At 42.1% G+C, this 25,206-nt stretch overlaps 1 protein-coding gene across 1 annotated transcript in view; it reads left to right on the top strand.

Moving 5' to 3' along the window:
• LOC121621635 (neurexophilin-2) overlaps positions 1–23,516 on the top strand; it is a 41,839-nt gene extending 18,323 nt beyond the window's left edge. The window contains exon 2 of the mRNA XM_041958166.1: positions 22,214–23,516. Within this exon, the coding sequence (XP_041814100.1) occupies positions 22,214–23,020 (807 nt within the window). The 3' untranslated portion in view covers positions 23,021–23,516. The remainder of the gene's footprint in view (positions 1–22,213) is intronic.
• Positions 23,517–25,206: the final 1,690 nt, after the last annotated feature.

Raw genomic sequence — 25,206 nt, 5'->3', positions numbered from 1 at the left:
GTGATTTCTATTTTGGTAGGAATTGATTTTCATCTGTGATAACAAATGTTCTTTGTTGAGATATCAACACACCCTCACATTTTCATTTACCACATCTGATGTAGCAAAGATTGGATTCTGTTGCCAATTTAGTTAATGATTTCATTCTTGTTCTCCATTGACATATCAAGCCCCAGTGTCTCCTTTTCATTGTAGAAAACAAGATTACAATCTGTTGGCAAATAATTTCACACTTGTTTTATAGATCACACTGAATGCCACGTTAGATAAGGAGATGTCAACCCTTAAATCTCAGATGCTTTTCTACATGTATGTGCTGCAGTGGATTTGTGCTACACTACTGCTTCAAATTTAGATTTTTTTAAGCATCAGAAGAAGCTGGAGAATGATTTGGCAGGCGGCTAACTGAATGACGTAGCTTTACAATGCAACGTATGCAATGCAGTGTGTAAAAAATGCAATGCAAGCTCTTCATTAATTTTATAGATATGATGCATGAGACCAGTTTGTGGAGTCATTAAAAATGTCTCATCAACAACAAAGTACACAACCTATTACTTAGTCTTTAAAGCTGACATTAAGACATTTAATGAACTTGTTCATGAAGGATTGTACTACTGAACCTCGATTTGTGCTTGGGCACTTTTGAGCTATGTGGGTTTCAGTTTGCATGAATGTTTTATTATTGAATATTGCGGTTTATGTTTATTGGCAATCTGCCTTTATTTTTATGCTTTGCAAATACACAAAACAGTTACTGCTTCGCTCTTTTCTTTAAACTTTTATACCTGACTAATCAAATTTTCAGTACATTTAATAATAAGCTGTTGTGCAATTAAGTGTCCACTGTAGTTAAAGGGGATATGACAGTAAACTGCGTTCTGTGAGTTTGTGTAAAATTAGCTCAGCATCACAAGTGGTTTCACTAACATTATGCAGTGGCTGGCTCAGCTGACAGGTTTATCAGTGGTGTTTGTCATTAATTTAAATTCAGTCATCTGCTTTATTTTCTCACGTTTGTTGTTATGTGCCCTCTGAAGGAGTCTTTATGGAATAAGGTGATACTTAGGTTTTTTTTTTTTTCGTTTATAGCATGTTGCTCAGACAAATGAGCCATATGTAGCATAACTTTACATCATATTAAAGGAAAGCCATTATTTTAGCCTTTGTAGATTAACACTAGTTGTTTTCCTTTTCCACAGTGTTTCTCTGTTGTTATGATCTCAAATGCTAAATAGTTGAAAATCTGCCACAAGAGGCTGTGATTTACTTTTGCAAAGTAAACTAGACAAATGTGGAGGAACACATAACCAATAAGAATAACAGTTTTCATCTGCCCAGCAATACAGCTTTAGTGCTAGAATTTATTGAGGGTTAAATGTCATGGCTCACAGTGCACTGACTTTATCTTCTTTTCTAACAGTTACTATTACTAATACTGAACAGATTGCAGCGCCCCTTGAAGCAAATTGTGATTTGTGATACTTGGCTATATAAATAAAGTTGACTTTGGTGTAGAAGGAGGTTTGCCCAATCAGGACTAGCTCGAAGTGAAAACATTTGGTTGACTCCTACATTCATTCATTTCTTCTCAACATTAAAAGAGAAGGTCCAGGTGACGCAGCAGCAGCAGAGGTCACTGTAGGAAAAAAAAAAAAAACACACCGCATTTTATTTTGCAGAACTCTGTTTTGGCATGATCAATGCAGCAGCTTGTACATACAGTGGTAGTTTTCTACTCTAGTAAATTAAGTCTGAGTGGATTTGTAATAATTTTTGTAATATCAAGAAGGTTCCACCTCAGGTTTGTTTTCATTTACCAACTAATTGAGATAGTCGAGGGGGGCAGGGAACAGTTTTACTGGGACCACAAACAAACTGTAATTCCAAAGCCAACTGTAATGAGATGATGTGAAACGCTCCGTCTCATCCGAGTTATTCTGAGGCAGCTGGACGAGCAGCAGAAGGATTTAGATTCATATGGTTTGGGTTAAAGGGCGAGAGAGAACAATATGGTCATAAAGATTGAAATGCTGCCTCCATCAAAGATGATGTTCGGTCAATTTTGCTGATAATACTTTTAGTTAATTACAGTTTCATATGATGAAGTTTTACTTGTAATGGAGTGTTTGTACAGAGTGTTATTGCGACTTTTCCTAAGGTAAAGGATCTGACAGCTTCTTCCATCACTGGTCTTAACGAGATCCAAAATATATTTCCCCCCAGAGACACTTTCATGTGCCATTATTTGATGTTTTGAATGTATCAGACAAAATTCAATGTAGCTCCATTATACTGGTAGGGTGAGAGACATCTTACCTCAAAACTCTAAAGAATCTCAGCAAATTTAACCAAAACTATTTTTAAGGTTAAACCACATTAGGAGCAGGTAGTTAATTATGTATTTTATGATCTAGGTGAAAAGACCCTAGAATAAATATCACATTTTCATGCAATTTTCCGATTAAGTGTATTCTATATGTGATTAAAAATCAAAGAGGTGAGTTGCTAAATGGCTGATTTTTAGATTTTTGCTCATTGTGAGAGAAGGGCATCGGTGTTTTCACAATGTGAATATCTCTCTTTCCAGGCTCGGTGCAGTAAGGGCAGAAATCAGACTGCTGGAAGTTACTGTTTGCTTTGCTGAGAGCTTCAGAGTGCAAGATGCATAATGTCATTACTGATTCAGTCAGCAGAGGGGGTTGTCAGGAAGGATGGAGGGAGTGGAGGAGGAGGAGGAGGGTGCAGAAAAAAAAAATCTCAGCTAAAATTAAAAAATGCCACAAAATGAAATAAAGATGAGTGCTCCACTGAGCCACAGACTGAATATAAAAAACAATCCTGTGAAATATACATGGCTGGTAGGAGAGTTGAGCAGAATGCTAAGCTCCAAACTCTACCTGTAACCCACAATACGGACCCTGATCTTGAGCCCACTGATCATCCCAGAACATTTAGGGATCAAGCCAACTGCTGCGCTCTGTCCTGCTCACCTAGGCAACAAGAGACAGGAAGACACAAAGGGAAGAAACCATCTCCCATATTTAATAAGATTTGGTGTTATTTTTCCCATGTCTGTAATGCCTTTATTATTGCAGATTGGCTTAGCAGTGAAAGGTATTGATTGTGAGCCAGAGCCCCAACTGGGACTGAAGAGAAGGAAACAGAGGCGGAGGGTGTGGGCTGTTACCAGCAGGTGATTTGTGTGTGGTTTAAAAAGAACGCACTCTTACCCTATCACGTAAGGTGTTATTTTCCAGCGGACTTTACACATTTATTTATTTGAATAAATCAAAGCAGTCGTACTTCAGTCCGAGACAAACTACTTCAGGCACATTTTCTGCAACCAGCTCTGACACGTAGAGACAATTTACCAGTAACAGCTGGTGCATGCAGCAACATGACCAGTGAATGTGAGAAAAATACATGCAATAACACCCAGAAGAGGCAGTATGAGAGAGAAAGACACAAAATATCTTCTTTTGTTTTAGCTGATTTGAGTATTAAAGATTAGATACATGTTCCACTTTGGTTTGTAAGTGGAGATAATGTCCATAGTTTAATTCTGCTTAATTCAGAGCAGCTCTACTGCTCATTTTATCCACAGAGGCCCATATGTGCTACAGTAGGATATTGTTTTAGTCTTTTCTGAAAGTCCAAAAATAATGAACTGGAGAAAGAAGAAAGCACGACGGGGCAGATATATGGAGATGATGAGTGAGTGATTGTGTTCGTGTTCCTATTCTTAGTCCTTGCAGTGGGGAAGCAGGACTAATGATGCTTCCTGACCTTAATGCCTAGCGCTCAAGGTCAGCCCTCCACTGATGCATCGTGGGTAAGGTGTCCTGGACCGCTGAGGAGCACTGCCAGATTGAGTTTGTTGTTGTTGTGGTTTTCTGTGACTTTGCCCCAGAATTTATCACTGTTCTTCCTGAAAGAATAACAGATACAATCACAGAACAAGCAATTTATTCAGCAGCGCAGCTCTGAGGGGAACTACCAGCACAAGTTACACACCCGATTTTTCACTGTTTCTTCAAGCCATGCACTGATAATTTCACACTAATGCTGATGGGAAAATAATGAAAGAGAGACAAAGGATGCAGGATTTTCACAGAGACAGAGGTGTGATTTAACTACCTGGCTAGCTTTACTTATGCTTTTCGCCTGGTCCATTTCTGTTTCACACTCCCAAGCACTGCTGCTGAACACATTCATACTGATAACGAAAGCAGATGTGTTTGGGTTGTTCACGGCCCACAGTCACCCCCATCCGAGAGTTGCATTGTAGGTGTGTGAATGTTACTTAGCCTCGAAGCACTAGGCTTAAATTAATTGAGTCACAACAACTTTAACATAACTTTATGGTAGCAATGCACGTACTTACATTTAGGGGCTTGGCGATACCAAGTACCAATATTAGTATTAGCTCAACACACTCAGACACTTTGCCTCACATCGAGTACAGCTGCAGTACAGTAGGGTGGGTTTTTTCCCTCTCAGTGAGGCGTCTCTTGACTGCCTCGTCTGTTTCTTTGCTCGAATTCTCTAAAGCGCAGTCACAGCAGGAATTGCGTCTGATGCCAAGGCATCAGAGGAGCTCACTTTTCGGGTTAACTCTTCAAACGGAGCTAGAACTCATCTTTTTCCAGAAGTGTCCACTGGTGACCGGTGAGACTGCTGGGGAGCTCATGTTGGAACCCGCTTGATCCCAGAGGCCACTTCTTCTCCATCAGAGACTGTTTGGTAAAACTGTGATGTGACGACTGGGAATCTCTTGCCTGGACTCCGGTATACTAAGAAGACGACGAAATCCCGTATTATCTACAACTGACAACGTCTGGTCATGAAGAGCAGCGTACTGGGAAGAATTATTTTTCCCACCCTGAGTTGTCTCTGGACATTTTCTCTGCTTCTCTAGTGTTTGCTGGAGTTGGTTGTTGCTGTTTCCTGCTGCTAACTTTAGCAAACTCCTTGAACTCCTTGAACTGTGTTGTATTGGGTCTTTAGATGTTTTATTAAATTGCTTGTTGAAGGAGCTATTCTTCACCCCCCTCTGGACAATTTAGCAGAGCGTAGTTTGCAATCTGCTCTACTTTTGTCATCATCACTTATCCTAAAATATCTCTGAACTGCTGACGTTCCTCGTCCTTCACCCACCTGCTCGACTGACGAGAGGTTAACGCTGCACGGCCATAAAGTGACATCAGATGTGGTTTTATCAGAGTAGTTTTATGATTACAGTTACAAGTACATGAGCTTAGTATTGGTATCAGTATTGGTGCATCCCTACACTATGGCTTCCATCTGACCTTCCTGATCTGGATGTATGGAGCAGCTAGTTGAAATAGATTAGAAATATGCTGGTTGTTTTTGGAGCATCTGATAACAGCACAGAACAGAAAAGAGGTCTAGCAGTCTGTTGAAATTGGACTAAATTTTGTTGAAAGTTTATTTTTTTATATATTAGAACTTTTATTTTAATAGCATTTGATGACCATCCCCACAGATGTCTTGACAACAGCACTTAAAAAGTGAAATCCTTTGCATTCATTACAGTGTGTTAAATGCAGATTCACAAGTGAGAGTCACCTGCAGTAATGGTAGCTTGTTTACGTCCTACAACCTGGATTTTCCTTCAGTTTGCAACAAAACCAGAGTCTGCAAATGATGCTCTTTTTTTTTCATTGATAAATTGGAAACAGGTTGTGTTTGCACACTGTTCCCAGTGTGTTTGTCTCACCTGTCGTGGAGGAGGGGAAAGTGCATAAAGAGACAAAGAGAAAAAGGATTAAAAATAGACAAAACAAAGGAGAAGAGGAAGAAGGATGAGAGGCCAACGCAGAGGAAGATGCAACCAGGAGGAAGGCGTAACGTTGACTAGAGGGAGGGAGAGTCAGTCTGTCTCACTTGCTTGGATCATTAATTTGTGTTCTAATTAGCAGGAATGCCGCAGTTGGAATGTGATGCCTGCGTAAGGACGAGGAGGAGGCGTGGGTGTGTGAGTGTGTGTGTGTGTGTGTGTGTGTGTGTGTGTCCTGTGTCTGTGACCTGCCCTGGCTCCAAGTCTCCTGGCTTGTTAGAAATGACAGATTGGCGCTCTCCTGCACCCCCCACCCACCAGGCCCACCCCATTCCTCCACCCAACCCACCCATCTGCTCTGGAAACAAGCCAGATCCTTAGACCCGTCTTGTGTTTACGCCATGTGGGCGTTTGTGTATTTGTGCGCGTCAGTCAGTTCAGTTTTGTCACTGTAGGTCTGGTTGGACCAGTGGGGGAGCTCAAGAGAATTCCAGTCACGCTTTGCATCCATCGTTTTTGCTACTAAGAATGCCAAGGCCGAGCTGGTTTTGTTGGTGTAAGCTGTTTTGCCTTTTAAGCGCATATTGTCCAAACTGAGGCTGTGCTACACAGAACAAAATGTCTTTGACATCTTTCAGTAAATCAAGTTTGTTTGCTTAAGATGCACAATACGAGTCCTTGGATTCAAACTTACAAAAGACCAGTTGCCAGCCGAGTGAAACTATGTATTCAGCTGGAACTGGTTAAGATTCCCACCCACTGACTGTCGAAAGAGTTCTGTGAAAGTGCTGGAATTGACTTCATAGGTCAGTATTCATTTCCTGTGTTTTCTCTCTCATTGTGGATAAACTGCTTCAGCCAAGCTTTTCATCAGCTGTCCTCGGATTTTTAAAGACCCAGACGGTGCAGTGAGCCTTGCCTCCCCAGGGCCTGAAAACATTCATTTAGATAGTGCCAATATCCAATCTTCCAATACGTTTCTTCTGGACATATCTTTAAGGAAAAAACGAGGGAGAGAAATGTATCAGTGCAGATATCCTTTGGTCAGTGACATCACATTTATAAAGGCTGTGTGTTTGTGTGTGTGTGTGTGTGCGTGTGTGCGTGTGTGCGTGCACTCTGGCATGTGTATGTGTGTGTTAACTGAAGCTGTTCCAGTAAAGCGTCTAGCCCAGGGACAGAGGAGAGCTGCCCCCCACAGTAATTGAACCACAGACCCTGCTGGACTGTTAGTCACAAGTCTCGGTCTGTCCAGAGCCTTTTATCACTGTTGAATCAACACAAGCCGTGTGAATGAGAGCAGGTCAGTAATACAAATGTAGCCATCATAGCTGTGCCACGATTTTCATTTATACAAACCTCCTGCTGCAGGTTGTCCATATGGGAGAAAAACTATTGGAAGTTTTCTTTTTGCAGAAGTCACACAAAGCACAAAATGAGGGTTGTCTAATGTGGCAGTGAGACGATTTATCAACCAAAACAGATTTTCACCTTATTGTTTGTACCGGTTGATCTATTTTATAGATTTATTACAACAAATCTTTGTAGGTCTGGACATTGTTTGCTTTGTTTTAAGAACATTGTATTTACCCAGTTTCTTGCTGAGATCGGGGTACACGGGGTCTTGATGAAAGAAATGAGCACTCAGATGACAAGACAGGTTTTAAACTCAAATTCACCGGGGGAGAAAAAGGAAGGCAAAGTGTAAAATTGTTACTCAAACTTTAAGTTCACAGGTCGACTTCTTGGTCACCTTTAACCTACCGTGTTTGCTGTAGCCGTTGTCTTGTCTGCAGCTTTATTTGCATCACTATGATAAAGTAACTTCGGATGTTTAATTCACTGGTTTCAACTTTTAAAGAATGGTCTTCAGCATTAACTCTGGGTGTCTCTCCATAGAGCGCACAGATGTGTTTCTTTAAATGTATGCATGTGGGCATATGCGGTCGAGGATGATGTGTGTGTGTCTACGTGTGTGTGAGTGTTGACAGTGACCAAGTGATGAGCCACTGGGCAGCGCTCTGCAGGTGAGATGACCTGAGGTAAAACAAAGCGACTGTCCTATCAGGTAGACAGGGAGCGAGAGAGGAATGCTGCTGTCCTCAGTAAATGTGTTCAGCCTGATGGAAAGACCGCAGGCAGGCGGCCCAGAGAGATACTATAGACCTACTTACACCAGTGGATGGCATGACACAAATAACCGCAGTGGACACAATTGTCTGTGGAAAGACAATCCTGTGTTTCTCATTTCTGTTCATATCTACTTTGATATTGGGTCTCGGAGTGTGAAACCAAGTCGAATGATGGAAGGACACTGTCTCTGGAGGAGGGCGAGCGAAAAGGAAAGAGAGAGGGAGGGAGTGTGTGAATGAATACTTCGGACAGTTCTGGATGAGCAGAGACACTGACAGCTTCTCTCTCTTTCTATCTGTCTCTCACGGCCTCTTTTTCTCTCTCTTTTCCCCTCTCAAAGTATCATTACTGCTCTATTCGACTCCTCTTCGTCTCCAGAGGGGATTTTCTATGAAGTTCAGTACACACTAAGCAGTCGTTGGATTGATTAGGTTTCTATCTACGGTTTACACCTGCCCCTATCTTACAGCTCGTCCTGAGGAACAGAATGAGAGCAGGACCGCTGGTCAGCACTCTGGTTTTCTACATCCAGATGGTGGATGTGAAAGATCCCAGTTAGGGGTCCCAGTGCTGCGTCCTTGAAGCGGGGTGATTTATACACTGACAAAGACATCCAAAAGGCAGGAGAGGAGAAAACTTACTATACATTGTGTGCTCCAGTGCGTACGTGTTGTCTTATCTTCATCCATCCTGTCTATTATTTGATTTCCAGTTCATTTTAATCAAAGAACTCTTCCAAAATACAGTCGTAGTAGAGCTAGGCTTGTGCTTCCTGTGCAAATAATGCCTTTGTGCTTCAGCTTCAGAAGCAGGTGTGTGTTTTTGTGTGTGTGCATAACCTTGGTGAACAGGGGAATGTCGCCATGCCCTGCTGCCAGCATCTCTGAGGGGTTTTATTCATCGGCACCTCCCACTGTTTTCTCTCCAATTAACTCTGCCATCAGCCCCGGTGAAGACAGTCTGCCCCGAGCCGGAGAGCCGCGTATCCCCCTGCAGGTTTGAGCTTTGCCCCCGCCCAGCCCCACCCAGCCCCACTCGGCTTAGGCCCCAAACGCAGGGAGCGCATCCCTCGCAGCAGGGAAGTAGCAGACATGGAAACGCTTAGTCTTTTTATCTTTGTCTAATCATACTATTACATCTCAAACCGAGTGACTCTGGCAAAGAGACTGGGGGGGGCTTGGGCTCTGGCAGCAGGATGAGAGGAAAGTGGGAATTAAGGATGAATTGAGGGATGGTATTAAGGTTGGCACAACCAGGAGCTTGTCACAGTTCTGGTCATGTAGACATGGATGGATGGATGCAGGAAAATAAGGAAGGGGGGAATTAGGGAAGGAAAATGGAAAGATGAGGAAGAAAGAAAGGGATGGGAGAAGATTGAGGGATGAAAGAAATTTAGGAAGGAAAAACAGAGGAAGGTGTTTGGAGGTAGTTGTAGCTATAGTCATGTCACAGCCATGGAACTGTGAAGAAATTAAAGGACACCACGAAAGAGGGAATGGAGCAACAATAGATGGACAGATGAGAAAATTAAGGAAGAAATTAAGGATGGAAGGAAGGTAGCAGGATGAAGGAAGTTTAGGAAGAAGCAATCAGATACAAGCTGTTACTCTCAGTCATTGATGAATCAAAGGATGGAGAGGAAATCAAGGATGGAGAATGAGAAAATTAATAAAGAGTAAAAGAGCTGAAGGATGAATTAAGGAAGGTGATGGAAGACATTAAGGAAAGAAGGAAGGAAGTATCAGGAGTTAGTTATAACTTTGGTCTTGTCATGGATGGATAGGTGAATGAATGGAAGGATGGAAGAGGGAAGGAAAGGTGGAGAGTTTAAGTTTCTAATTAAGTCTGGAGGAGTAGCTAGTGACAATTGTCATAGTCATATGTGTGGACAGATGGAAGGATAAGGAGACATGGGAGGAGACAAGGAAGCAGGCAAAGCACGTGACAATGGAGAAACTAGAAATTTAAGGAAGAGACGAAGGTTGAAGGGATCAAAGTCTTAATAAAGAAAATTTTGTTGTCACGGATGAATGAAATGATGAAAAAGGAGGAAATAAATGTAGAAAGGACGGAAGGACTGAGAAAGAATGAGGGATGAAATGGGGAAGGAAGAATCAGGAGGTAGTCACAGTTTTTGTCATGCAGTCATGGATGGATGGATGAATAGAGGGATGGAAACAAGGGAGGACATGAGGAAGGTATAGATAAAGAAAGGAGGGATGGGGGAAGAACGCAAGTAAAGAGGAAATAATGGATGGATGGAAGGATGAAGAAAAGGTTAGATGCAGTGACTAAAGGAAGGAGGGAGAGGTGGATGTCAAAAGAGAGAAGAATTAAGGAAGGAAAAATCCAGAGCTAGTCATGTTATGGCTGGATGGATGAAGACGTGGAAGGATACAAAAACTAGGAAATAAAACAAGAAAGGGGGAAATGGAGGGATGGAAGACAGATCAGATATGGAATTATGGGAGGATGGAGAAATTGAACAAAGGCAGATTGAAATGAAATGAAATGGGTTGTAGGCAGTGGGACAGCAGGTGGCTGGAAAAAAAAGGGAAGCGAATGGAAGGAAAAAGAGCAGGTCTTTATTATGGTGAGTAAATTTGACACGCTCGCGTTGCGCCCAGCGCCAGTCCATCCGTCATCCAGCTCTCCTACTGATGAGCACTGGAAACAAATCTGAGGAAGCCGGGCTTTATTTTGCCGCCTGGGTGACTTGTCGGAGTCGTCACAGGCCCATGTGTCCCAGCATCCCTCCCCAACTGACGTCTCCGAGGCTCAGTTTCACCCGCTGGGAATCTCTGCCTCTCTTCTCCCTCCTTCTTTCCATCTCGTCTATTTATTATGCAGATAGTTTGGGGTTCTTCTTTGCCAGTCCCTCGTGTTTATTTGATTCTTTATTTATCTCAAATGTTTCTGCTGTTCATCTGTTTGACGAGTCAGTGTGTATTTGCGCTTGATAAGTTGCGAAACACAGAGGGCATCAATCACTGTCACTTAGCTGCTCAACACGTCGCTCATGCTGCCAGAGCCCGAGTACCCTGCACCTCCTCCGAACCTTTCTTGCTTAGTCTAACCTCAATGAATTTCAAACTCTTTCAATACATAAATCTATGAGAGAGCGAGAGAGTGTGTGTGTGGGGGGAGGAGGTATGGGTGATGAGGAAAAGCGCTTTTTTTGCTTTTGCAATCTGAGTCAAATATATGTTTACACGTTTACAAATGAGAAAACCAGGAGCGCGACGTCAGTTTTCATATTCCCCCACGCCCATGGCAGCCTGCCTGGAGCTGCGGCCCCCTCCGGTAGCAGACTTCTGAAACAGTTATTTAGATGAATGATTAAAGTTAAGGCACAGCCGGCAAGAGTCTCACCACTTTTATTTAAGGAAGAATGGGATATTTGTCATCTTTTGATGTATTGCCTGCCATCCCACATGCAAACGAGACACCCTCACTCCACCGATGCGCCCCCCGCGCCGTCGACCCTCCCTTCCCTTCCCCGAAGAGTTGCCGTGGGTGATTGATCAGGTGCCACGGCATCACTGGAGACATGTGGGGAAGTCTGCCCACCCAGCCAGCCAGGCAAAAACGCTCCGGCATGCTGATCTGATGTGATCAGTAAAATAGGAGGAACAAGGGAGGACTTCTGCACACATTTGATCTATGGCCACTGAAGTTAGACTCCTGAGAGCAAAATCTTCTGACTGTATAGATAAAGCATCCTGCTTTCCTCGTCTAGAGACAGGGAGTTGTTGGGGAAGTTGAATGGAATTCCACTGGCCTGTTTTGTAGCTGAGTTGTACCAGCTGCGACAGCATGGTGTTGTTTGCACCTCGTGAGCCTGTGTGTGTGTGTGTGTGTGTGTGTGTGTGTGTGTGTGTGTGTGCGTGTGTGTGCACCATCATGGCAAAATGTGGTCCTGGAGACACTTATTGCAGTAGGAACTACCACAGAGCTGGATTTTCATCATGTTGCCAAGTGTTTATATGTCTATCTGTCTGTGGACACATTTTGTCACATGATGCACCAAACTTCACAGGTGTGTAGCTCAGGATGAAGGCCAGTTCAAAGATGGATGCGGTCTGACCCTTGTCTACTCATCTAATAATGTAGCAATGGCTACTTAGTACTCATGGGCCGAATGTTAACATGTTGGCGGGTGTCGCAGCTGCTGAAGATGGTCTCTAGTTTAAAAAGTTTTGCAGAGGTAGGGCAGAGATGAAATACTTCTCATTCAAGTTATGAGAGGGCAACTGACAAAAATCAAATAGCCCACCAAGCCACAAATTGTGATATATATAAATATATTTTTTTCTTTTAAATAAATTATTCATTTATTTAATATTCTTAGCTTTCCTCAGGTCCAGTTTCATAAAATGTCCAAATTACTTTCAAGATAGACAGTGTGTACCCTAAATTACACATAACATACCTGCTTTCACAACACATTTCCCTAATATCACAAGAAAGAAAATATTGATGTTAAGAAGTGGGATCGACTCTCCTCTTAAATTAAATTAAATGAATGTTAATTATAGAGTTGTAGTGCATGAAATTTTCACATAAATTTCCTCTTGGGACTTGCTATCTGCATGTAATGGCCTCAGCAACGGGTCTCTGTTAATCTCTCGGTTGGTTGCACCGCTGCTTTGAGAGTTTTATGTGGAGGTTTGTTCTACATGTATGCTTGATTGTATCATTAGACCTGGTTGTAGTTGTACAGCACCTACCCTTCAATTCATCTTTAGTTTGTTTTGTGAGACGAATGAAGCCTACTTAGTTACTGTGTGCTCTGAGGACAGCCATGCAGTCACAAGGTGTCAGGGGTTGTTTTGCTGCTATCGTTATCGTTATATTATATTAACTTTATATATAAAAATGGTATAGCCTGGCTGATCTGCTGAAAGGGTTGTTGCATTTTAATTTCTTTGGCTTTTTGGGGACTGTAGCAATCCTATTGTTTTGTTTAGGCTGTTGCATTTGGGATTCAAGTGTTTGCGCTCATTTAGCTGAGGCAGCATTGTTTAAACGTACATGAATGATAACTCCCACACACAATGCTGGCACTGGTGCCCGGCGTGTTTTAAGCATTGTATGATGATTTGGCAGTGGTTCACACTCACTAGGTGATTGTGCAGTCCTCTGGGTTAATATCTTGCATAGTTCCATAATCCCACCTTGTTTTACAAGAGACGGTGCTAACAAGAGCAGTATTGTCTATTTAGGGCACTTAATCCATGTGAGTATGTAACCTTATTCCCTTGTGTTATAAAGGCAGTGCATCAGTACTTTTTTTCCAGAAAAAAATGAGAAAAACAATTGATTTCATCATACCTCCAGTTTTTGGTTGTGGCTGGCCTTCTTCCGGTTAAATGTGTGATTCACTGTATTGCAGTCCTAATGTTCACTAGAGTAGTTCACAGCAGAGTGTGACTGGTAGGCTTTTGATTATGATGCAAAGAGAGGAGCCGCTTCAAGTGTAAAATGTATCTGTGGTGATCTGATGAGTCGTGTTAAAAGGGCTTGTTAGATTATGGCATTGTGTTTCTGAATACACTACAGCTGTACTGTTTGCTGGGCAGCATTAAGAAGACAAGGGCGTGTCATCCTCCCTAGTAGTTTTTGTTTGTTGTATAGAGGGACTATTTGCACAACCCTGTGTTGAAGAATGATGAATTAATTAATGATGAACTTTGAAGGGAGTGTCTTAAGGAATAGTTGGACATTTTGGGAAACATGCTGACCTGCTTTTGTGCTGAGAGTCAGATGAGAAGACTACTACTCTCATACCTGTCCGTTAAATATATGGCTACAGTCAGTGGTTATCTTAGCCGAGCATAAAGACCAGAAACACGAGGACACAGGTAGCCTAATTTTATTGTCACTGAAGTTGCCAAGCAACCAGCCGAGGTTTCAGGAAGTTACTGCTCCCAGCCAACAAGGAATAGGTGCTTGTCGATTTTGTTACCTTCAGACAGAGCCAGGGTAGCCGATTTCCTCTGTTTTCTGCAGTAGTGAAATTATGCTAAGCTAAGCTAACCAGCTGCTGGCTGTAGCCTTGTATTTAACCGGACAGATTTGAAAGTGGTATCAATCCTCTCATCTCACCCTCGGCAAAAACGTGAAAATGTGTACTTATCAAACTGGCAAACTATTGTTTTAAATGCATGGCTACATATCTTTGTGTTTGATGGGGTTGCTACAGAATATGATGCTGATCGGTTTGACTTTTAGCAAGATGGTTTGTAATAGTGAAGGTAAGGAAATGTAGATAAACTCTGTATAGCAGTGTCCAACCTCTGCTGGCCTCTCCTGCCTCCACTGGATCTCTGTTACAAACTTTCCGCCAAAACACAATACACATCCATCCTGGAGATGGTCATCTAGCTGTCTCTTGTGGCTCAAGTAAAGATGTTGATTGGTGCTAACAAACTTTGTTTGGCTTGCACAAAAATGCTCAAGGTTAATTTAAGATGCTGATTGATGAAACATGAAACTGTGTCAAGAAAAATACAACAAATCATAAAACCACGAAGGATCTAAGTGGCAAGCAATGCAACAGAAATGGAAAACTGCCATTAAGGTTTGCATTGATGCACATTTGAATTTTTTAGTGCACGTGTTACCTCATGCGCCACAATCTTGGATTTCTGTATTTCACTTTCTGTCCGATCTTAGTGGCATCTACAATATTTGGCAATATTGTCAGCATGTAACACTTATCCTCTTATGTAACATCAAATGAAAGAGACCTACCTCACATCCTTTTTTCTGTTTTTCTTTCTGTCTTTGTTTTTCTTCAACTCTCTGCCGTATATTCTGTATGCTCGATTCTTCTATGTGAAACTTTTGCTCATGGTCAACTTCTTATGTTTTGCCTGATACATGGGGAAAAAGACCTCATCCCTTTTTTAACTAAAAATTATTTCAGAGCTGAGCTGGTCTTCTTGAAACAATATTACAGATATTACTTCTCAAGAAACCTCTGATTATTCTCTATGGGGTGAAGTGATTCTCATTTTTTGTCTTATTGCACTCATAATCTCACTGCTTGTCGTATATATATTGTCTTCTTACCTTTTCTCTCTTTCTTTGCACTTTCTTTTCATATTGTCTTCCAGACCTCTCTCTGCTTTCTCTAGTTCTCTTATTCGTTTTCTTCTTCTCCCTTACTGTGTTATCTGTCTCGGCTCCATTTCCTTGCTCCCTGATACTCCCTGACTCAGTAGCTTTCATTTTCATGATAATCCAGCGACACCACTGGACTGCGAAATCGCTTTTACTGCCTTTTCTTTTTCTCTTTTTCCCTCCCTCCCTCCCTCTCTCTCTCTCTCTCTCCGTCTCTCTCTCCCCTACTAGTTTATCTTTTTTCCTCCTGGCTTTATTTTGCTTTTTGTAATTAAATGTCATTTTTAGTTCTCCCTTTTTTTGGAGGAAGGAAGAAAAGTTTCTTTTTTTCAAAATATATGATCGTTGTCAAAACAGAGTGGACTCACTGTTGGTAAAATTGAACATGTCTGGGCCACAGTGCACCTGAATAAGTTCAGTTCAGCGTTCTCTCTCTTATTTGCCTCACAAATTAGTTCCTTCACTACTGCAGCAATGAGCACTTTTTGAAATGTAACAACCATATATTCATATATATGTTCAGCTTCTATCATATCTATGACGTTTGTCTGTTGACAGCTCTGTCCGAAGACATCCATCCATCCATACATTTTCATCCCTTATTCAGCTCCAGGCAAAGTTGGCCAGACATTCTTCTTTTCAGCCGTGTCCTATAATACTTCCAGAGGGATCCTGTGTGTTCATAAAGATGGGATTTGTAATCCCTGGGAGGAGACCTATGGGTGTGCCCTGAGGTGCTACAGGGAGGCGCCTGTGATGTAGCAACAACTGGAAATGCCTAAAGCACCACAACCGGCCCCTTTCAATGCGAGTAGTAGTGCCTCTACTCAAAGCTCCTTCTGTATGTCTTAGGTCCTCAGCCCTCAACCCAAGGATGAGCCCAGACACTCTGTGATGTTCTGAAGACCCCGTCATCTCACATTCAACTTCAGACACTCAAACACTCTTTCCAGGCTTTGTCTGGTCCTCACCTGCCCAGCAGCGTCTTATCAGCAATCAGTATCACTCTACCTAGAGTGCAGCGGGCTCTTTTTATCTTCTGTCTTGCCTGACACGTTTTCTTGATTTCACAAACTGTCCTACATGTCATGCTTCGTCATTCTCTTTGTTTACCTGTTTCAGACCTGCCTGTTGCCAATTTCAGATCTCCGTGTCTGCTTTTGGGTCCCCACGTTGTCTCCCCGACTCGGCATCTGCTGCTCAGTGCACTTTTGTTCACACATGCATCTCCTTTGGCGAGATCGCAAATCTGATTGCAATCCTTCTTGGTATCCCCGCGCTACATGCAAATCCAGGTTGGCAGTGTTCCATCCCAGAGATAAGCTGTTTGGTAACTGCCAAAAACTCCAGAAGAAGAACAACTTGTAAATTTTAGCAAATGAGTCACTGCAACAGCTATCCATCAGCTAACTCAAACACACACACACAGATAAATCACATTCATAGAAGATGAGTGAGACAAAAGTTTTATCATCCTCACGCCGCTGCATCACCCACACAGAACATCATCCACCTCGCAAGCTGGTGCGAGTGATCAGATTTCAGCATCTCAAATGCTTTTTGAATGCATTTGCACATTTTTTTTCTTTAAATAGTATAGCAAGACCCATGAAGTGACAGTAAAGTAGATCTTAGAGCTTGTGGCCAGGTAGGAACTGGAACATACATCGACTGCCAAAACAGAGAGCTTCACGTTCAGCCACCTGCTCTCTCAACATGTCGACTGCCAAATCATCCCATACAGATGCTTTGTCAAGACCCTTTGTTGTTACTTTTTAAGGCACTGGGTACCGCTTTTGAGTCATTTTTCAACATGCAGGGTAGTCCCATAGAATTCTATGCATAGTTGCACGGTCACTCCAAGCATGTCAAAAGACGTAGTATAAAGAGCAAGAAAAGTCCACACATGGAGGAGGCTGGGTGGCTGGGTGGGTCAAGCACAGGACTTTCACCTAGGAGAGCAGGGTTTGTGTCCCGTGTGAAAACAAAAGTGAATGTTGGAAGTGACCTTGTACCTAACGTATGTTACTAGCATGCTTATTTTTAGCCAAATTGTGGTCTGTCTTTACCGCAGAGCCCTGCACATGCAAAACTGAGAGGAGCACTCAGAGCGCCACAGTTTAAAGAGTAGTCCTACTGACCAGGCTGGACTACAGTCCAAATCACTGTGAATGGTGCATCACTCTACCTGTTGATTTTACGGCCCATCTTACCTTCACTTGTCACACAAGACACAAGGCAAGATACTACACCTCCTTCACTGGGGGCATCTGCTTTCTCTCAACCTTAAGGGGGACGATTCACAGTTTTCCAACACTGCATGCTGACAGAAGTGCTGGCCCTCATCACATCCGCTTCACACTTGGCTGAAAAAACCTGCTCCAGTGTACACTGGCCGTCATGGCATAGTGAAGCCGACAGAACTACAGAACTATGGAAAAAAAGCAGTGATGAAGTCCTTTGGCGATTTCCCAAAATAATGACCTTTTCATCAATGGTTGTTAAAAACTTGAACAAATTTCTTTTTTGAAGTTCAGAGCTACAGTAAGGTCATTTTCTTACTTTAAGATGTTCAGCTTTCCACCAGCATGTCGAACAAATTCATGGCATTTACCTTTTAAATGGTGAAAGGACCTTTGAAGGTAAACAGTTACTTCAAAGTAAAAACTAATGTGCAGCTTTAGAGCATCTTATCCAGAATTAGTGTCCTCTGAATATTCACAAATAGGTTGCGGCTTCTCTTACCCTTCTGAACAAAATAACAGTATATACTGCATATAGAATATACTGTTAGCACTGAAGTAGAAGAAAAAGAAAGTAAAAAAAAATAAAAATAACAAAAACTATCAGTATCAGAGCCTGTGGTTTGTAGTGCAGTGGGAGTGGAACTGTACATTTGACTCCTCTCTGTGACAGCAGATCAATGCAGCCTGGAGCTGAGATAGAAATGAATTGATTGTCACCAATAAAACTCCAATTAAACAAAAGAACAAGCCTGGGAGAGAACTCCGAGACAAGCAGCTCTCATCTTCTCATCAGTCCTCGGGGGGGAGGATGGGAGGGCGCGGGGGCAGGAGAGGGAGTCAGATGTGTGCTGGGGAGCCGGTAAGCGAGGTCCATTTCCTCTGAATGCTCTGGCTATCAAGGAGGTGGAGAAGTTATGGATGAATGTGAGAGTGAGCAAACTGCTGATGGAGGATCAGATACCCGATAGACAGAAAGAGTATGAAAGAAAGGGGCTCTTCCATTGATTCAAGGCCTCCTTAATGATGAAAAGAGATCTTAATTGTGGTGGCATGTGATATATCAGGTTTCAGCAGTCAGCTCTAGACTGCATCTGACCTTCTCTGATTTAATAAGTTCATGTGAAGCCCTTCACCGTGCAGTCTCTAAACCCTTCTCTATTTGCCGATATGCGTGCTTCATCTTCTTTTTCTGTCACTCATCATCTCTCGCTGTCTGGGCTACACTCGTAATCCTCTCATTGAACAATACCAACATTTCATTCTTGCATGTACTTTCAGGCAGGTTAAAGGCCTTGCTAAGCAGCAGCTAGAGATGCTTTTTGCTCATATGAACCTCCAAATGAAGTTAAAGATGATTAATGTTCCCCATTCCTAGAAAATGTACAAGATCTCCTTACTCTCTCCTCTCCTCATCTCACTTCTCCACTAATAACATTTTCCTCACTATCTCCCTCTATCTCCCAAGCTCTGTAATCTGATTGTTCTTTCTATGATTGTGCTGTTATTGAGTTGCCTGTATCATACATATGTATAAGTCCACCACAATACTTATTCCATCTTCTGCCACATTTTCCTCCAGCATCCCACCATCTCTTTCTTAAATGGAGGAAACACTAATGTCATACTGACATGAGTAAAGCTTCACTATGTGGGGAATTTTGCAGGTGGGGAGTCCCAGACAGGGAACCCACAGCAACTTTCAATTCATTTTTAGTGAGCTGATTGGGTGGAAAGCTACACATAGCTGAGGCAATTTGTCTTTGTTAAAGAAGTTGTTTCCCGTGGCATGCTTGCTTCAGATTGAATGTGAAAGTCAAGAGTGGGAAGGTAAAGACTTGGTGTTGTGTAGCTTCTTTGGAGGAGCATGGCAGGTTACATCTGTTTTTCCTTTAAAGTTCAACATGAGACATATTTTCACCATTTTCATAGTCTTACAGCAAATTTTATTCTGTTCTGATTCAAATTATTAGCCATGGCAGCACTGTGGCTCCAGGGATGGCAATGTCAGTCGGTCAGTCAACACACACTGAATGGATTGTTATGAAATTTGGTGCACATTTGATCCCCTGATCTTTCCTGTATCACCACAAGGTTCGCTTTTGTGGGCTTGACTAAAATGTGCTTTGGGTGACACCATCAACCGAAAAACATAGCTATATCATAATGTGTACTATTTTTATTCCTTATGATGGTGTCAGCTGAAGTTCCTTGCAACGGTAACCTACAAGCCGCTCTAGCTGAATTGCTCATGTGTAAATATAATGTTTTACTGAGTCATTGTGTGTGTGCATGCACCTGTGTGTACATAGCTTCATCACCCCAGCAACGTCCCTCTGGCTATTGCTCTGAAAGTTACTTCTCACTCATTGTAACCAAACTGAATAGAGGCCAAGGCGGATGAAAGGCACTAAGCTCTGTTTTTCAAGCCGTCGATTTTTCACTGGTTGCAGCAGCCTGATATGACCTTATAGCCAGCATCCGCTGTTTTGCAAAAGTCTATAGCTTATGGATTTCTTGTCAAGAAAAAATATCTGATATTTCTTCTAACAAATCCCCACCCTTTAAATGGATTTACTGTCCAGCACAAAAAAAATCATATTTATGCTAATAGAAAGACCATCTATTTATTGGTTTCTGTTGGCATTTTATTACTTTCATGCCACTGAAGAAGAAGCCCTCTCTCCACACTCATCTTTTTCCACTCAATCGATGTTTGTAGAAGTTGCTGACTGTGTACAGTTGCTTTTCCCCCCTCAGAAAGACTCAAGCCAACCTCAGACCCCATCATAAAATCATTCCTGAGCTTCATACAGTTGACCCTGAAGGTTAGGTTGAGGTTCATAGTGTGATGTTGCCGCTGAAGATGGTTCAGGATTATGATGATGGTGCTAGTTTGAGCTCTGTGCCATCAGCAAGAGAAATGATTAGGACTGCACCAGCAGAGTGTTAGCCTGACAGATGGCAACACATGGAGCTAGCTGACAGCACTGCTGACAGCGCATTCACAGGAAGTCCCCATCTTGCATGCACTGTACACACTGTTTGCTGCTGTCCGTATTCTGATGTTTTTTTGCCATCAGCTGTAGCTTATTCCTACCCGTCAACATTAAGTCAACTCACATCACCAGCTTAAAATTGCAGGACCACTGCATAGGCCTCTTGTCATGGCACCAAGGGGAGTCTGGGTCTGTTAAAAATCTTCAGCGGGTCATTATCCCAGTCACTGTTCATTAATCACACCTTTCTTTTTTTGGTAATTCATTCCTCCAGTGGTCAATAAACTTTCAGTTATTTTCCCCTCAATCAATCTACTTAGAAATCAGCTCTGCGGGCATGTTAATGAATGGCCAACAGACATAGATACATTAATTGAGTGACTGAATGCATTAGAAGCTGTATTGAGTGCTGCACTGTTGCCTCTACGAATAGCAATATGGAGTTATTATTAGGTTCAGTGACTGATGATAGATGAGGAGAGCTGCAGCACAAACCTGTCGGTTCCACTGCTCTGGCTACGAATGAAGGAGGACAGAAACTGTCCCTGCATGAGTAGACACAAAGATCTGATCCTGTACTTGTGTTGAAATGGTGTTTTCATTTATTTATTTATTTATTTTCATCTACTATGAGAACTGTTTTAAGCTCCATCCAGATACATCCTCGGGGGAAGCACATGTAACCTCTCTGAATAGTCGTGGTACTTCTCACTGTCACTACATGACAGCATCAAGCTTGAAGTTCGCATGCATGCAAATGTACGGCGTGCACGAATGTGTGTGCACATATATACATATGGATGGGAGCATGGCAGTGATGTGATTGATGAGACATGAAAGAGAGCAGAGGAAGATTTCCAGTCAATCAGCCCTCTGAATAACTGCCTAGGCTGTGGATTAAAGGCAGAAAGCTGTCTGAACTAACAAAGGCTCACATCCATTACCTTACATGCAGAGTTGTTTTTCTCTCTGGAGCAACAGTGACAACAAAATTGAAGTGTGTTAACAAAAATAGACGGTTTTGTTTTCTTGAATTCTAGAGATGAAACATTGAGACATCTAACAACTTGGATGCTCGTGGAAATAAAAATCATTTGAGGTAAAAAAGATCTCTGCAGAAAAGTGACCTACACAACATTTAAGATTTTGATAATGTGTGTAGAATGAAATGGGACATAATGGATCTTTTTCTGCATATTTGGTTTTTGTCCAGATTGTTGCAAGATTGGACTTGACTGAGTGTAAATTTCAGACTAAACTTAGCCTCTCTGATTGCTTCAGCGGGATTCAGAGGTAAAGAGGCCAACCAAGAACTGGTTGCAGGTTGATGTTTCTACTTCTGGTACTGAGAGCTGTGTATTCTGGCTTTGACTCAGCAACAGAAAGGCAACTTAGATTACATCTACTGTATGTTGCCCACTACTTTATGTTACATGCCCTCAATCAAGGTGCGGAACCTTTTAACCCTTCATGGATGCTTCACTGTGGCTGATGCCAAGCAAACATTTTATGTATTGTGTTACACCAGATTTTTTAATCCCAATTTCCAGACTGACAGGGCTGAACTCCCATCAGATTTACTGTCATTTGACGTTCATTTTGCACCAGGTCCTGACACCTGATCAATTTCCCAAACAATCAACAATCTGGCTTTTGTGTAAGTTCACACAGATTTGTGCCATGTCAGAAATTCTGCAAATCAATTTTCTACATGCCTGTTGTCAAAATATCTATTTTAAACGGAAGCACTGTTTTGGGGAATTTCCTAAAGTGCCTAATGATGTCATTGTTCTTAGAAAGACAGTCTCCTGGATAATATGTCAAAATAGAAATATACTACCCTTTGACTCAGTCAATAAAGCTTTTTTCTTCTTCTTCTTTGTTCTGTCTGTTTCATTTTTCTACAGGTCCAAGGGTTGGAGAAGCAAGTGGAGTTCTCAGACCTGGGCCCAGTGGGGTCAGTGATGAAGACTCTTCCATATGGCATGGGCGGAGGGACAGTGGGAGGAACGACAGGGGGCGTTGTTAAGCCTCCTTACCAAACACGTATCTTCTCCACTTCCATCGACCAGACGCCCATGAAATCCAAGTCACCCACTTACAGTTTCTTTAACCCATACGACTCGGCCCGGAACCAGTCCCTGCTCCTGGACCAGACAGGCTACCGCTCTAAGCGCAAGCCCTCGCTAAAAACAGCCATGAAGACCAAGAAGATCTTCGGCTGGGGAGACTTCTACTTCAACGTCAAGACCATGAAGTTCAGCTTGTTGGTGACGGGAAAGATTGTGGACCACATCAATGGGACGTTCACTGTTTACTTCCGCCACAACTCGTCCAGCCTGGGGAACGTGTCGGTCAGTATCGTGCCACCAACCAAAGTGGTGGAGTTTGAGGTCCTCCAGCACCCCCACACCCAGCAGGACGTCCAGATCCAGGAGACCCACCAGTCCACCATCGACCCGAAAGAGGCAAAGACCTTTAACTGTCGGGTGGAGTATGAGAAAACCAACAGATCCAAGAAGCCCAAACCCTGCCTGTATGATCCATCTCAAACCTGCTTCACAGAGCACACCCAGTCCCACGCTGCCTGGCTCTGTGCCAAACCCTTCAAGGTGATCTGCATCTTCATCTCTTTCTTTAGCATTGATTACAAGCTGGTTCAAAAAGTGTGTCCGGACTACAACTTCCAAAGTGAGCACCCTTACTTTGGATAAGTAAGTTAGACTGAACTGAAACGAGAAAAAAAAAAAACAAGAGACAATATTAATGATGACGACGATGATATGATGATGATGATGGAAATGATAGTCATATTGATTACTATGAAGGAGCAGGGGACAGTTTTTTGCCTCTAAACTGCTGTGAATTGTGGATTTAAATGACGTATAATCAGATTTATGGATGATTAGGATATGGCTGATTTCTCTGATTTATTTTCCAACTTTGTATTTGCTAACTTCTGTTTTTAATTTGATTTTTTTCTGTAAATAATGTACTCAACCTCAGCACACTTACTGTTTTTAGATATTTGTTTCTCAGTGTTATTACTTTTTGCATTTGGAGAATTTGGTTGAAACCAGCTGGAATCAGAGCCTCCGAGGCAGCTGTGCTGTGCCATCACTGTATGGCAGACACAATGTTATGGTAGACTGACTGTTAATCATCCTCTCAGCTCTACATTTCAAACCCTGGATATAAGAGAGTTATATGTATGAGAAATGCTATGCTGGATATGCATACAATATACTGTATGAAAAAGCACATTAAAATCTCTTAAACTGTCTGTCTTGTACTGCGTGAATGTTTTTGTTCAGAGCAGGAAGCACAAGCTGTGCAGCATATTCATGGTATCTAACTCAGCGTGGACACTGTAATGAATAAAGTTACATTTCACTCTGATTGGAAATTCATACCCAAGCTTTCTCTGAAGATATGTAATTTTAATTTTCTAAAATGTATTGAAGGAAAGTTGGTTATGGATTCAATTATTACATGAAAACCAACCGTGAAACATTCTTAAGATGATAATAATGTTTGACTCCTTTTGAGGGAGTTGGTATGTACAGCAATGGAATCCAAAGGGGGTATCTGATACAGTGTTTGATCACATTTACCCTGAAATTGAAAAGAAAAATAATTTTTGTATTGGAGATAATATGACAGACAGATTTCTGTTTGTTTGATCATGCAAGCAAAGTAAGTATTGCACATCTGAGCAAACATTTTTCAGTTGCACCTAAACCTCCAGGTGGCTTCCTCACATTTTATTGACTGCTGTATTACTGGCGCCACTGTTATAATCTCAGTCACCTAATAATATTGACTTTTTCATTACTTTCTTTATGCTAAAAATATGAGTTTATGGAGAAATGCTAAAAAAAAATTGCGAAAAAATATGCATCTAGATTAGAGATCAACTCACCCACCTCGTCCCTGATTACATTACACAAACACTCCTCAGACACCTTCTGTCTTCCAGCTCACTCAGCCTGTTTCTCTTCATCCTCGTTCACAAACTCCCTTTTTTCTTTCTCGGCACAGAGTCGTTGGCTCTTTGCTCTCAACACTTTTGATCTGATGATAATGGTGCTCAGAATTTCATTAGAAAACACACAGTCGATGCTAATTGAATCTTCATCTCACTCTGGCTCGATACCCTATTATGCTCTTGATCAATTACATTGCGATGGCGGTCCAGGGAGGTCCATGTATCTTGCCCACGTTGCTGTGGACAGTCGGGACACAGAGATTGATGGAGTCGCAGCGACCCCGATTCTCTGGAGTTCCCCTCTTTGTTACACAGGTTCTCTACAGTGGGTCGCTGCAGAATCACCATACATGCTGTTGTGGACGGATCTGTGTGCACTCTGTTGTGCGTTACTGGACATGTGATTGCAAGTTTGTTTAAGGGGGAGTGTGTGGTTCTGATTATGCCAGGTGTGTTTGTCCAGGTATCACACATTACAATTTCAACAAAAACATCTAATAAACTATGAAAGAAACTACACTACAGTCAGAGAATGTTTGTAATGAGGATTGTAATACTTCACTTTACACATTAATCATGTGAGACATATGCAACAGCTTGTGGACTCTTCTAGCCGAGACATTGGAGAGCTGCACTTTGGAGATACTGGGTACATTAAATGACAAAGGACCTTTGAAGAAAAACTTCAGCTGGAAAAGTGGTAAATGTTCTGTATGTAAACATGCTTACAATGTGCCACAGGCTTCTCCAAACCCTCACATGTAAAGCCATTATCTACATTAGGCATCTCTCTGAAGGACATGACAGTACAGAATAGTTGACACATTCATTAATACATGTGTAGTAGTTTACAGGAAAATGCGACGCTACTACTAATCAGAAATAAAATTACATCCAGAACATTTTTCTGGA

This window comes from Chelmon rostratus, chromosome 2 (genome assembly GCF_017976325.1).
Source record: "Chelmon rostratus isolate fCheRos1 chromosome 2, fCheRos1.pri, whole genome shotgun sequence".
Taxonomy (NCBI): domain Eukaryota; kingdom Metazoa; phylum Chordata; class Actinopteri; order Chaetodontiformes; family Chaetodontidae; genus Chelmon; species Chelmon rostratus.
The sequence above is the reverse complement of the archived record's forward strand: the minus strand, read 5'-3'. Positions and strand labels throughout refer to the sequence as shown.